We start from the raw sequence: 15,176 nt of genomic DNA, 5'->3' as shown, positions 1-15,176 counted from the left end.
GAGTTGGAGAATCCTCAGTGCCCTCCCACATAAAGTGTCGAAACGAGAAGAGAGGCAGTTAATGGCATAGGCATGATGATGATTATGGATGAGCAGAAAAGTGGCACCACCAGTTTTCTTGGACTGTCCGTCCCTCAGTACTCCGGCATTTATAGGAAGGTAGACTGGTTTGGTTTAGCTCATAAAGTGAAAACTTTTTGATTTTCCTTTTTGGGCAAAAAAAAAAAAAAAAAATTAAAAGGAGTGACAGACTGAAAACTGCAGGCCCCCCCTACGTTTAATCATTAATAGTGAGCCCTTTGGTGAACTTAGGTCCTGATTTTGGAGTTTGGAATCTGACCTTTCCCTAAAGATAAACATTATTGTCGCAGGTTCTGACGAGGGTCACTTCCTCACTGGCTGCCATCAGAAGGGTCCTCTTCTCAGTGACTCCTAGCTCGGACCTGGATGCAACAGGAGGAGCTGGTCACTATGATTCTCCTTGCTGTGCTTTTTGTCTGCTTCATTTCCTCATATTCAGCTTCTGTGAAAGGTAAGTTCGTGTTGCCTTTTGCTAAAATTTAATTTCAGTCTTTGGGGGTAAAAAGTGAGTGTGTGTGTGTGTGTGTGTGTGTGTGAATAGTGAAAGAGTTTCTCACTAAACCATCTGCAAAACCATGTAACTTTGGAATGTTTGTGAAAGCTTGGTTTGAAATGGAAACCAAACTCAAATTCCTACATACATTAAGAAAACAGAGGTTCCTTTTAGTTTCAACCCCTCAGACAAGGGTGTTTTTGCTTCAGTTTCTCATTCATGGTCTAGTTTTTAAAGGGGGAAAAGAGCTGCCAGCTATTGTTACCTGCTGCAGTTGGCCACACTGAATGCAGCTCCTTCATTTGAATTGTAAATGAGGATTTCAAAAAAAAAATCCAGTTCGTAAATTTCCTTCTAGTTGCTTAGCAATGTGATATCAAGAAGAATTAGACCCAATGAAAAAGGCTTTTAATTTATCAAAGAATTATGAATGAAATGGTAAAACATGTATTTAATTCTATTATCATTCAAAAGTGATAGAATTATTACAGTCAGTGAATTAAAGAAAATAAAATTACATGATACAGGTTTAAGGAATAAGACTTATTATCTTTAGAAGAATAGTGTGGCTAGTTACAGTTTCTATTTTGAGATGAAATTGATTTTTAAAAAACACATATAAATTATTACCCTCAGAAAAGGCAAGAGAGAAAACAAACATTTTATGAGGAATGGTTTCAAAAAGCTGTATGAAATGTACTAATATAGAATCCTGTTTAAAATCAGCTAGATTATAAACTCCTTGTATTTCTAACTGCTGCTTTGTATACAATGATCACTTTTTAGAGTATCTTAAGAAGATACACTCTTAAACCCAATTGATCCAACATACAACTTAGCATGATGGGAACAAAATTTAAAACTATATACTCTAAGTATTTGACATAGAACAACGCACTTACAAACTTTAAAAACCTGTTTGGGATAAATGGGGCTTTTGATCATAAAGTAAAGTTTTCCGCAAGATTTTTTGTATGGAAAACTTCCACAGGAGGAAAAAAGGTAATATTCATTATTGCAGCAATAAATAGAGGGTTAAATTTAAATGAATTCACCTAAGCAATTCACACTTCAGGGTTTTGAATTAAAGGCAATATTTTCGCCAGTTTCTAAAATGTTCACTTTTTAAAAATATAGTTCTTACTTGGATGAAAGAAGTTTTTTAATAAGAAGAAAGTAAAGATTTATAAGTCATATCTAATTGAGAATTATATAGAGAACTTACTATTTTATCTGTCAAGTAAATTGTTGAGTATTTGAAATATGAGTGATTTAAATGCCATAATATCAAACCTAATACCATGATTCTCTTGAGAAAAATAATTGAAATGTAGCAGTTATTGTGGGGTTCTCTCTTTTTCCCCCATTTTATAAACTACAAATTGGATAAGTTGATGATTTCATATGCACTTATAAAGAATTTAAATACACACACATGACCATGGCACATAGGGAAAATGTGATTTGGAACATAGCTACTATTTGTTGAATAAAAGTTTAGTGGCAAATCCAGACTTTTAGAACCTGAAGTTTATGCAACTTAGAGCCCATGAGAAAAGATTACAAAGTACCTTACTTTTGCAAAGGTTACTGAAAAAGAGGTATAGCATGGATACCTCTTTGCTAGGGTCCTCTTCCAAAGTCTTGGAAGGAGCCTGGGCAAGTGAAGGGCTTCATGGTACGAATTGCTTATGCCAATATCATAAATGAAAAGTACAGGACTTGACAGCTTCTCTACCTAGATGGGATAAACGTCCTGTAGTATAGCACCATGATTTAATTATAGATTCTTTGCCCGTGTAACAATTAACATTTAACTAGCAAACTACTTGTGAAGAGTCTACCTTAAAATCAGGCCATTCTGAATTTTGGGATCCGATGTATGGCCTCAAAAGTCATCGCTAATTTTAATGACCAATGCAACTCTTTAGGAGAGCCTCAGATCTGGGTGGATGTTGAGGGCAGGTTGGAATGGGAAGAGAATTGGAGGAGGGGGTTTAGGATTAGGATGGAAGGCGGTCTATATGATTTGCCGAGTACGAACTTTCTCAAGACTCAAGTTTTTCCTTGTATTTCTTAATTATACTTTGCAATGGTGGGTCTATTCTTAGTGCCTTCTTTGGGTTTCCTTTGTATAATACTTTTACTTTCTGTTTAATTTTGTCACCCCTAAACCTGAATGGCTCCTTCATTTCTAGTTTTTCAATTCCTGGCCCTTACTTTTCAGTCCGTTTACATTAATTATCTTCCAATTCCTTCCCCCAACCCTTCATTCTACTAGTTTACTTTTCTGACCATATAGTTTTCTGTTGGATTCTTAAACCCCATTACCTATCACCCTCATCTCCACTGCACACCTCCTCAAACCTCAAACTTATCTCCGCTTTGTCTTCTTGCTTAAGCCGATTAACAGTGCTATTGTCCTCATGTAGGTTTGATAAATGAGGATTTAAAGACATTTCTCAAAAAGTTCAAAAGTAAGAGTTTTGTTGCTTTTAAGTCACTTAAAAATTCTAAATGCTCTCGAAGGGGCAAATTGAAGAGGTGCTGACTCCTTTTTGGCTAAAATTTCTCTCTCTTTTGGTTTCATCTACCAACAGTTCCCCAAAAAATGCCATTATGCATACCCTGAAAAGCAATACGCTAAAAAAGAAATTGAGTCAGGAGTGGCACAGGCCCCCACATGGAACATGCCAGATCTCTGAATAACATAAACAGAGAAGTACCTACCAAAGAAGAAAGGATAACAGGAACAACACTGTCACACAATCCACTTATTTGAGTCATTTTAGGCTTTTTCTCCTGTTGAAAAGCAGGAAACAGTTTTGGGAGAACAAGACCTATTCTTACGGGTGTTTTATCACTTCCAAGTCCGTAGTCAAGTATGTGACTAGTATATGTTTCTTTTCATATTCTTTTGACCAGTAAAGTAAAAATAAGAAAAAAAAATGAGCAACATGAGAGGTTAGAAAGCTTTGCAGCTTAAGAGAGGCTACCTTCCTACAAGTTTTCAGTTATTTTAATCAAAAGACACCTTCCTGGAGTCCACAAAAACTTGGATTTCAGTAAATTTAAACACGCAATTCTGTATCATATTTGCTGTGGTGGGTTGATCTTGGAGGCAGCGTCTGTCAGCTGTCATATAATACTTGCCTTGCAGAATTGCCGTGAGGATTAGATAAGACCACGTGTGTTCCCTTTCTGCCCTACATGCAATTTGACAGGTGTCGTAAAACGGTGGCCTCCCGGCCAAAATGCCTTTTCTGACCAGAAAGCCGGTGTTTGAACCTGCTGCAGAGGCCCCAGTTAAAATGCAGCAAAGGTGGAGACAGGGGAGGCTGGAGGGGGCGTTCCCAGACCTCACCTTCCTCAAGGTTCTCCCTGACTGTCTCGGCCTTCTCCATCTCACACCTCAGGCCCTGCCTGTTTTGTGTATCCACCTTATGCTTCCTTCTCCTGGCTCTTCTTTATTTCTGTTAAAATCCTTGTCCCCTTCCTTTGAAGGTTTGTCAAATCATGGAACTTCATCGCCCAAACTCCCTGGCGGGTTCCCATCTCACTCCAACTCCCCAAGTCTCCTTGCCAACCATAGGTCCCAATTTGACCTCATCTCCTTCTGCTGTGTCCTTCACTTACTCAATCCCAGCCCTCTGGCCTCCTGCTGCTCCGCTATTACACCTGCTCTAGCCCTGCAGCGACTTTGCAATGGCCAGTCTCTCGGGGAGGGGCAGGGGGGAGGGGCAGGCTCTTCCCGCAGACACCTGTGTGGCAGCCTAAAGCCTTTGCCAAGTGTCACCTTCTCACAGAAGTCTTTTCTCTACCATCTGCATCCCCTTTCCCGCTTCACTTTTCTTCATTATCACTTCTAACATACTGTGTAATTTACTTATATGCTTTTTTTTCAAATTGCCCATCTCCCTCTCATTTAAATGTAAACTCCGTGAAAGTAGAAATGCGTCAGCTGGTATGGTCCCAGAGTCTAAAAAAGTGCCCACCACCCAGCAGGTTCTAAGTACAGCCTTGTGGAATGAATGAATGAATGAATTCCTGGCTTACTCCTCAGGAACGGAAGCAACCTAAAGTTTTAGGGGCATATAGTAAAGCTAAGAGCATCATCTTTAGAGCCAAACAACCTAGGTTCAAATCATGTCTCCATCACTAATTGCCTGGATGACATTGTGTAAATTATATAATCTCTGTGCCGCTGAGTGTCTTCATCTACAAAACGAGACTAATAATACTGCCTACCCCACTGGGTTTTTGTGATATCATAACATACGGCTGATATATTTTGACCCTTTTTCCCTCTGGGCAGTAAGTGCTGTAGTAGGTGATGGAGACGGTGGAACAGATTGTTGCTACATAGATTGTAAAGACTTTTCAGAGGTTTTCTTAATTTTTTGCCATTGCAAAATAATTTTGCTTCCTTTCTCAGCTGCTTCACTTCTGGTCCAGTCACCCCAACCTCCTTTCCTGTACCTCTCCAAATATGTGCATTTTCTGAGGGAGAAAAAGTTACGGTTGCCTGTTATAATTAACTGGGCAATGCAACCTGGTTAGCATTGAGGAAAGTTAAACCGAAATCTTTTTTTACTGTCTCCTGAGAGCCACAGATAGAAAATATACAAAAAGAGTTTATAGGACCATAAACTTCAAGTCATCGCTAGGAAAGACTCGGTTCTTTATGTTTCCTTGGGATCAGTTAAACTGAGTTGGAGAGTGTGTGAACTCATCCATATAGCAATTTTCTTGGCTCACAGTACTGACTTGCATATGATTTGATATTAAATTGCCTCTGCCAAACTTTAGCCACTACTAAGATTTTATGTAGTAATGCTACATCATTTTATTCAGGCACAGCTAATATAAATTTACATACGTGTAGCCCTGAGATGTATCTTTGTACTCAAAATTTGCTAATTAAATTAATAGAGTAAATTACACTGAAAGGATATTCCTTAAATATCAGAAATATCCAAATTAAAGAACTGCCTTCTAAGCTTTGAAATTACTTTGGCATTGATTTGTTTGCATTTAAATAATAGGTTACTTATAAGTGGTTCTTATTAAATTTATAAAGCAATTTCTGGTAGGACCTCTACTTGAACTCATATTCATATAATCAAAAGCAATATAATGGCATTTCTTTAAAAAAATATTCTATAGTTGAACCGGGGTAATATTTAGATAGTCTTATAATTGATTAGGAATACAGACTGAAGTTTTCTGAAATGGGAGCTTATTTGTTTGTTTGTTTGTTTATGTTTTTCAAGCCAATGATTTTGGCACATGGAAAAGTGGAACCTCTTTCACTCAGCAAATATTTCCTGACCTCCCATGAGCCCTCCTGTGGTTGAGGAACGCACTGATGTCACACTGCATGGTCCCCGGCCTGACAGGTGTTACGCAATGAGAACTTAACTTGTGTCACTATCTTTACGCAGGTCACACAACTGGCCTCTTCTTAAATAATGACCGGCTGTATAAGCTCACGTACTCCGCTGAAGTTTTTCTTGATCGGGGTAAAGGAAAACTGCAGGACAGCGTGGGCTACCGACTTTCATCCAGCGTGGACGTTGTCTTACTGTGGAGGAACCCCGATGGTGACGATGACCAACTGATCCAAATCACGGTGCGCGTTTTCTACCAGAAAAGCGCCCAGATCAGATGTCAGCAAAGTCTTTGGGAAGTAGACCGTTGGATAGCACTTGTTTCGTGTTCTTAGATACCCGTTTAGTTTGTTATCTGTCACTAAGATCCACAATTTTAAAGTTTTTGCTGATCAAAAGTGATCTGGTCTTGCCAAATTGTTGAAGCAGGAAGTAGAAGGTATACCCTGGTGAGCAACTGGAGTGTGATGTCCAAGTCTACGTATCATATTAATAGGGACATTAAACCAAAATCCATTCAAAATATTCTGGCAGTGGGGAGTCTAGAATCCAGGTCATGTGAAAAACGATTGGGGTCATTCTAACTGAAAGAGGAGATAGATTAAGAGATGCCTGAGTCCCTTGATCTAATAGGTAGGATTACCAATGAGGGAGTAAACCTATTCTCTATTCTTCTGGAGGAAGGAACCCTTTACTCCCCTGAGTGACAGAAAACTGGACAGTTACAATGGTTTAGATTTACGTGTTGAGAAGAGAGGCCAATGGGCCTTTTCCGATTTTAATATATGGTGATTCCATATCTGCTTCTCGAGAACATAAAGTTGGTTATTTTCCTGCATGTAAGTGTGAAACACCTACACAGGACCAAATACTTGGAATTAGCAGTTGCTGATGTCCTCTGTAATGAGCCGTCATTGCAATATATTTACCAAGTGATCTTTGCTTTTCTGGTTGTCGCTAAAGCTGTTGTGTTTTCCACCTTGGATCAAAACATCGTCGTCCACCTCTCTGAGGCATTTCTCAATAGAACATTACATACCTCATTAGTCAGTAATTAGGCTGTTTAGCCTTACTTTTAAATTTAGAGATGAGGTAGAATGGGGCAGGAATCTTCTCGAAGGAGTAGAACAGGTGATCAGGCAGAGTGCAACTGTACAAAACCAATGAACAGAGTGACAGTCACCTAAAAGTCACAGTTGTTGTAAGACTGAAGTCACAGAATTCCTAAGTATCAATATTATTGCCTTACTCAAAAATCGAATTTTTTAATACCTTCTCCATTGTTTTAAAGTGAGTTTCAAGTTCCCATAAATCATGAATTGAAAATGACAGAAGAAATTAGGGCCAACCCTGTCTGCCTCTTTACCGTGTTATTTCCTAAGAGACTCTGATGAAGCCAGACAGAAAGTTTTTTAATAAATTTCTTTCTGTGACTCCAGATAAAGGATGTACGTGTTGAAAGTGTGAATCAGCAGAGAGGAGAGAAGAGCATCTTCAAAGGGAAAAATCCACCTGAAATCTTAGGAAAGAAAAACTTAGAAGTTCTGCAAAGACCTGTACTCCTTCATCTAGTCCATGGAAAGGTAAAAGGATTTTGGGGGTCTCACGTCTTTTTTCTCCAACTTCATATTTTTCCTCCCTTCAGTAGATATTTTTTTTGGGTGATCATGTTTTCACTACTTTTATGGCAGATGGAATTTTTTTCAAGAACTAATAAACGTATGTTCTAAGTTAAATGTTTCCAAAGTAAATCAATGCCCTGAATTCCCTCATATCTACTAGCAAATTTATGTTTTTTATTTTTGTGAAAATCTTTATAAGTAGAATCAAGTATTTATTTACTGATGAGAAGTATTATTAAAAGGTGCATTTCTTATGGAAGAATTACAAAAGTAGTATAATACAGTAAACCATCACAGTATAATTGGGTAAATTCAGGGAAGTAGACAAATTATGAGAATGAAATGATCTATTAATAACTTAGATTAGTAATATTTACTTGTGAGAATATCACTATCTGGCTAAAGTACAAAGTTGAAGCTTTTGAAAGGGCATGGCAAGTCTAAGGTAGAGTTGATTTTTTTAAAGAAGTGCTTAGAGATTATTGTAAAACTCTGACATGGAAAAGCATTTTAAATATTAAAATAATGAATGAACACTTTATATAATATCCATTTGGAAATCTGCTCAAAAATTTCTGTAAGTGTATATTACTTATGGTTTGATTCTATTAACATGGTCTTAATATATTTAGCATTAAGAAGAAATTATGATCAGTGAATTATTAGCCACTACTTATGGCGGTTTATGAAATTACAGGTATTCTGTTGACATACATAAAAATGCTTCAGTAAAGATGAGAGCTCAATGTTAGGAACCAAAGCAGGGAAACAGAAAGGGAACAGTATAGTTATAACTCTGCACATCTCTAAAATTAAACTTTCTAGATTCAAAATAAAGGATGAAAATACATACTTTAAAATAGAAATTTCAGACCTCTGTATTGCTGATTGTGATGCACATTTTTATAGAAAGTACTAAAAAGGGACTCACAAGAAGGAATCTTGTGCCATCACCTCTCCTACAACCAAACATGAATCACTATCTTTAAGAATTCTTTCTCTTCTTTCTCCACTTGTCAAAATTCTTACCATGTTTCAGACTTTGCTCACAGAGCCTTTCTTCCATAAAGTTCACGCCCTTCCAGCCAGCTGAAAATAGCCATAACTCTTTGGAACACTCTTAGCACGTCGTAGCTCACTCATGACCCTTACACTTTTCTTTTTGGTCATTTCTGTTCATTGTTTAGATTATGGGTTTTGGGAGAGAAAATCCCCATCCCTCTTTATATTCCAGCCACTCCCCATCACCTCCATGCCTTTCCACCCCTCCATGAACCATGCTTATTGTTTTGCTTATTGTTTACTTAATAGAAGCTAAAATGTGCTGAGCACTTACTTTGTGCCAGGCACTAACTGAAGGCATGCCATGAATTGTCCCTTATCCTCTTAACAGTACTGGGAGGCAGGGGCTACTTTATCATCCTCTTGTGACAGATGAAGAACTAAAGTTAAGAGAGGTTGGGAAACTCGCCTATAGTCACACAACTGGCAAGTGGTGGAGCTCGGATTTGAAACAGAGTCTGTGCTCAAACCTCTGTGTTCTACTCTCTTCTTGCTGAAAAGTTCTGGAAATGTGCCAGCCTCTTTGGTTGCGTGTAGGACCCTTAATGACGTCGTGGCATCTGTTGACTCACTTAGTTTGCGTGTGGCTCAACTTTGTTAACAACATGAAATGTTATTTTCGTCTCTGGACTTCCAATGTGGCAAGACACTCGAATCCATAAAATATTCATTGTATTTATAATCTTAATGACAACCAATCATTTCAGAGCTCCTTCGGTGGCAGCTGAGTGCAAAGTCTTGTTACACACAAGAAAGAACTCCATACCCCACTGTCCAAAGGCCAGGAGGAAACTTCCACCTCACTATTTCAGTGACTCCAATGGGCCAGTTCTAGAGCAGCTATGATTTGTGATGATTTCCTATAACCACAGGTTAAAGTACATCTTATGCAATAACGAACTCGTTGGAAAAAACTTGACCCTGGAGCCTAAGAAGTAGAATGGAAGTTTCAGCCACGTCACTGTCAGAAAGATCATTACTTAAACTATCAGTTCCGCTTCCCGTGAAAGACAGGGCAGGGTAACATGCCGATGGTCTGTTTCCTTAGAGAGCATTTTCTACCTCGGGCTCAAATCAAGTTTTGCTCCCCGAAATTTCTGTGATGTCAAAGATGTTCATCCGCATGCACTTTTTGTCCTTCCAGAGGTTGCCCCTCTCCCTTCCCTGTTTGAAGTTTCCATATTTACGTTATAAAAGAGAGACCATCAAAGTACTCAGATACACATTCATGGCACGTCTTCTTTTTCCCATGCCCAGTCATCCCCTCTGCATAAGTGTCGGGCATGACTCTAGTTTTGTTTACGAATCATAAATTAAGTTGGAAACGTGACAGTTACGTGGTTAAGTCCATGAACACTGACAAGCAAAAGGTGCCTCAAGTTATAGCATGGATTCTTTTTCAGCCTGAAATGCTGATCCAATTAACTGGATGATCATTGGATTTCCATGTCTGGTTTTGGCTGTCTGTGTAGATTAAATTAATCTGCTGAGTCAGCACTTTGTTTTGCGTTGTTTCCAAGCATTGATTTGCTCTCTACATCAGGCAGCACAGCTCCTGTACGTACACCGAACCTCCACGAGAAACGGGACACATTGAAAGCTTTTGAGTTTGTTATATATTTCCTTACCTGTTTTCCAGGGTGCCATTGTCTAGCTATGCTCTGTCTTAGATATCAAAGATAAAATGACCAAGCCCTGTTTGCTAGGATCTTTTTTATTTATTTTGTTGTTTGGGCAGTTAATGGAATTTTGTCTTCACTTATTTTTAAAAACTGTATAAAGTAAAGGAATGTATAGAAAGAAGCATCTTCTTCCTAAGGAAGAAATATGAACGATGCCCACTGATTTCAAGAGGAAACCATCCCTCCATATGTGGCTGGAAAAGGCACTGTGTCTGCTTCCCAAAGACCCTGCCCAGTCTCCTTCTAGATTTGGTTTCCTTGAGTTCAAAGCTTGGTTTGTAAGCAGGTTGTGCTCTTTGGAAGCTCTGAGGACTGTGAGTGTGGTAAGAGCCCTGTGCTCGTGGATGCTCACAACTCATTTCAGTGTTGAATGAAGCAATCAGCTTTATGGCCTGAATATAATAAAACTTACTCAGTTTCTGTTGTGAAGGAGTGAATTTAAGATTATTACTGTGACAGCTATGTGGATTGGACTGCAAAGTCCTGACTTTATATTATTATTATTTTTTAATGATCACAAGCCAGCTCAATTAAGCCGTTTTGTCACTAGCTGGGATGACACCAGTGCTGTCTTCACTCTGGATCTCATTTAGTCTGCTCTAATCTAAAGAAATAGAATTTGGGCCCCAGAAGTAGCAGTCATACCAAAGAAGGAGACTTGTTCACTTTTTTAGTTCTAGGGAAACAATAGAAACTAATAGAAGGAATGAAAAAAACTTCTTTGTGTCTCACAGTTTATATCTATCATTCAGCCTACGGGGGGGGGGGGAATGACTCTAATGCCATTTTCTGAGGACTCTAGAGGTCAAGATCAAAACTTGATCCATAGATGTGTGTCAGTAATAGCAGAGCACTTAACCCTGTGCATAGTCCAAATAGCAAATCCGAGAACTGGATTTCCTGAAATTTTAGGTAAAAGCTTATAAATAGTTCAGGCACATTTTGTAGCCTAGAAGAAAAGTGAGCTACTGATGATAGCACAGCTATTCTCCCCACTCAACAGAGCTTGCTTTCTATAGTGTTTAAGACTCAGACCAAAAGGACATGGGCCTTTGTCACCCAGTGAGCCTCTTGGACTGTTTCTGAGCTCAAACAACCCAGTTATGAACTTCTAATCGTCATGATATTTGGAGATACCCTACTACCAAACATTTGAAAAGGAAACTGCACAGTGGTTATTAAAGAAGATCCACTGTACAAAATAGAACACCATAAACTCAGGCTCGAGTGTGGGACATGGCCAGTGATTTGTTTGAGAACATGATACTGCGGATTTTCAGACACTGAAGTCATTATTCCAGTTCCTTTTTGATCAGGACACACAGTCTTCCAACATTTATAGGTTCATCCAGTGTAATGGCTAAAACTGATTGTAGATAAAGCAAATCTATCCCTAGGCAGAGTATACATAGGAAGTTAAAAGAGATTTGAGGCAACTTGCTTGGATAATTCTGGCAAACTCTTCTCTTCTAAAGCATGAGAGAGTTTTTATATAGGCTGAATTATTCAGATCGGTATCAGCTGGATGCGTTGCATAATTGCTGAGCTTTACTTGAGAAGTCATGGTTTGTCTTCAAGAGGAATAGGAAGGCATTCAGGATATTTCTGATAGAAATGCTCAACTATAATTACCATAGACTTTGGAAACTTTTACAGAGATGATACATCTATCCTCTATTTCTAAATTGCATGATGTGTTTGGAGTCGATACTGGGTGAAAAATAGCAGGCTGCTTTCCAGAAAATTCTCTTCGTACTTTTATCCTGTTTCTTAAACATGAGTTAAATTATCAAAATGGTAGAAGACACTGTTCTCATCCCTGTGCCTACGAATAGCAAAGATGATAAAACAAAGCTAAGTCATTTACTAGTGCTGCCAAATCACAGTCACCCTTCTCATTCCAACCTCTTTTCCCTGCCTCCTACAGGGAATCTCAAAGCAGCGCCCGGGCAGGTTATACAGCAGTAGCAATCTCAACCTCAAGTCTTCCAACCTCTGTATCTCTTTTTACCCAAGGCCAACAGGAATGGTCTGGAGGACAAGCAAACATTGCCCCTGTGAGATTTTGACCACGGGCCTTATGGCCACGCGTGGCCCTTGCGATAGCCTATAAAGGCTGTGCCATCTCAGGAGTCTCAGGGGTGGTGATTGTCATTCTCTTCCAAGAACTTTTAAAATTGCTGTTATTTTAAACCTTGGTTTGTTTTTGTTTCAAGCAGGGTTACTGGGAGAGAACCTGATGGCATGTTCAAAGAAAATGTTCCTGATTTCTCTTCTGTGCACAATTCTTTTTTTCACAGAGATCCCAGCCCCTACCAGTGCTCTTTCCGTCCTTCTACAATGCCTGTAATATTCATCATCAGTCTCCCTAAACTTCAAACTCTGATGGTCCAGCTTCCTAGAAACTTACGTAGCTTCTTTTCACAAAAAGGAAATCCCAACTTAGGAGTAGCAGATCTCTTTCTCCCAGAATTAACAGGGGTGAGAGTCTGACCCTGCCTGCCATATTTGATAAATGATGCATTTTTGCTTCATTTGTGTTTCTCCTTTTTTCTTCCTAGATCAAAGAGTTCTACTCATATCAAAATGAACCAGTGGCCATACAAAATCTCAAGAGAGGCCTGGCTAGCCTATTTCAGACCCAGTTAAGCTCTGGAACCGCCAATGAGGTACTCACTGATTTCTGAAGGATTCAGCATCTTACTTGTCCGCAGGGCTTATAAGGATTTCTACTTGTAGAAATTCAGTAGAAGAGTTACTACTATGGTAATGCTCAGAAAAGGTGACTTGGGTCGTCATTTGCATAAGAAACAATTGCCATTGACCTCAATGTTTTATCACTTAAATACAGTGTAAAGAGATGAGAATTTGTTATAGTTAAGGGGACTGTCAGAATAACTGAACGTTAGATATGGAAAGAACCTTGAGGATCATTCCACTGATTCCCAGACATGACTGGGCACTGCCGTACCAGGGAGCTTATTAAAAGCATAGATTCCCTGTGTCCACACCACAGATTCTGATTCAATGTATTAAGGAGGACCTGAGCATACCTATGAGACCAGTGTTCGTGGATTATTTGGATGCACTGCCAATGTGGAGACCCACTGGTCTATACCAATCCCCTTCATCTTACAAATGAAGAAACTGAGGTTAAGCTAGAGAAGTTTAGTGGATACCCCGGTGTCTCACCAGGAATCAAGCCTGGAACCCAAGTTTCCTAGTCTGAATTCAGCCAGCCCATGAGTGGGTGAGAACATCTGATAGCAGGGCTGGGCCAAAAGAATGTTGGTTATCTTGCTGGCACAGAGAGCAGGTGTGGCGCTGGCAGAGGCCCTGGGGAAAGCTCAGAGAAACTAAACAGGGTCTGTATGGGGATACAGTTGCCTAAACTCAAATTGTTTATGTGACTAATAATGAGTTGAGTTAATCTCAAAGGTTTTTAAGAATTTCTAGTCATACTCAGCTTGTCAAAGTTACACATAGACACACAGTCACACACATACACACACACAGAGTCTAGATATAGCATTAACACTCAACTCCCTTGCAACACGATTACCCACTCGCCAGAGGTTGCAGCTATGGCTGGGACATTTGTCCTGTTCTTACGGGACATGCAGAGAAGCAGCAAATTCCACGTTATTTCTGAAGTCACAAAATGAGAAGGCACTAGTAAGACTCAATCAAAGAGAACAGAAAAGACTCAACATGCTACAGGAAACCCGGAGTTCTTCCTTTCTTTTTATCTTCTCTTGCTGGTATGAAAGGCCATCCTGATGGTGTATTAGAGATCTCAATTTTCAAGCGACTTCCCACTGGAAATCAAATGGTCCACGAGGACTTCCAAGCGTTATGTTCTTGCCTTTCTTTTTAGGTAGACATCTCTGGGGATTGTAAAGTGACCTACCAGGCTCATCAAGACAAAGTGATCAAAACTAAGGCCTTGGATACATGCAAAATAGCGAGGTCTGGATTTACAATCCCAAATCAGGTATGATCGACATCACTTTCTTTGGGGCATTCACGTAATTCCATTTTGCAGAGATTAATTTAAAATAAGAGAACCATAAAGTAGCAATGTAATTTGGAAACATTTTTCATTTTTAGTTTAGGCTATAGATTCACATATAAAAAAGGAATAGACTTGTTTAAAGACGTTGTAGGGGAGGGTGACGGGGGAAGGGGGAAGGGGATGCTCTTTTGTAGACTGATAATTTGTTATTTGACTCCATTTAAAGATTAAAAAGCTGATTACTTGTTATAAAAATGGCTACTTATTCATTTATTTATTTAGGTCTTGGGTGTCAGCTCGAAAGCCTCATCTGCCACCACCTATAAGATAGAAGACAGCTTTGTTGTAGCTGTGCTTGCAGAAGAAACACACAGTTTTGGGCTGAATTTCCTACAAACCATTTCAGGGAAAATAGTATCAAAGTAAGATATGCTGGAATTTTTAATTTCTTTGCTATTCTTTGTGATAGTATTATACTTGGTTTGTAAATATTAATAGATTTGTGTGTATGCATGTGTGTATATAGTCATGCATTGTTAAACAACAGGAATATCTTCTGACAAATGTGCAGGCAACTTCATCATTGTTTGAACATCATAGAGTGCACTTACACAAACCTACATGGTACAGCCTACTACATACCTAGGCTATATGGTACAGCCTACTGCTCCTAGGCTACAAACCTGTACAGCAGGTTACTATAGCAAATACTGTATGTGATTGTAACACAATGGTAAGTATTTGTGTATCTAAGCATATCTAAACACAGAAAATGTACAGTAAAAATATGATATAAAAGTTAAAAAATGGTATACCTGTGTAGGATACTTA

The 15,176-nt window shown here is 39.0% G+C and overlaps 1 protein-coding gene across 1 annotated transcript in view; it reads left to right on the top strand.

Annotated features, from left to right (window-relative positions):
- The first annotated feature begins 377 nt into the window (after positions 1–377).
- Positions 378–15,176, top strand: part of MTTP (microsomal triglyceride transfer protein) — a 42,445-nt gene continuing 27,646 nt past the window's right edge. The window contains exons 1-6 of the mRNA XM_069485604.1: positions 378–532; positions 6,019–6,206; positions 7,404–7,547; positions 12,892–12,999; positions 14,208–14,324; positions 14,628–14,767. Coding sequence (XP_069341705.1) covers positions 448–532; positions 6,019–6,206; positions 7,404–7,547; positions 12,892–12,999; positions 14,208–14,324; positions 14,628–14,767 — 782 coding nt within the window. The 5' untranslated portion in view covers positions 378–447. The remainder of the gene's footprint in view (positions 533–6,018; positions 6,207–7,403; positions 7,548–12,891; positions 13,000–14,207; positions 14,325–14,627; positions 14,768–15,176) is intronic.

This window comes from Eulemur rufifrons, chromosome 13 (genome assembly GCF_041146395.1).
Source record: "Eulemur rufifrons isolate Redbay chromosome 13, OSU_ERuf_1, whole genome shotgun sequence".
NCBI classification, from domain to species: Eukaryota; Metazoa; Chordata; class Mammalia; order Primates; family Lemuridae; genus Eulemur; species Eulemur rufifrons.
Note: the sequence above shows the minus strand (reverse complement) of the source record. Positions and strands in the feature narration are given on the sequence as shown.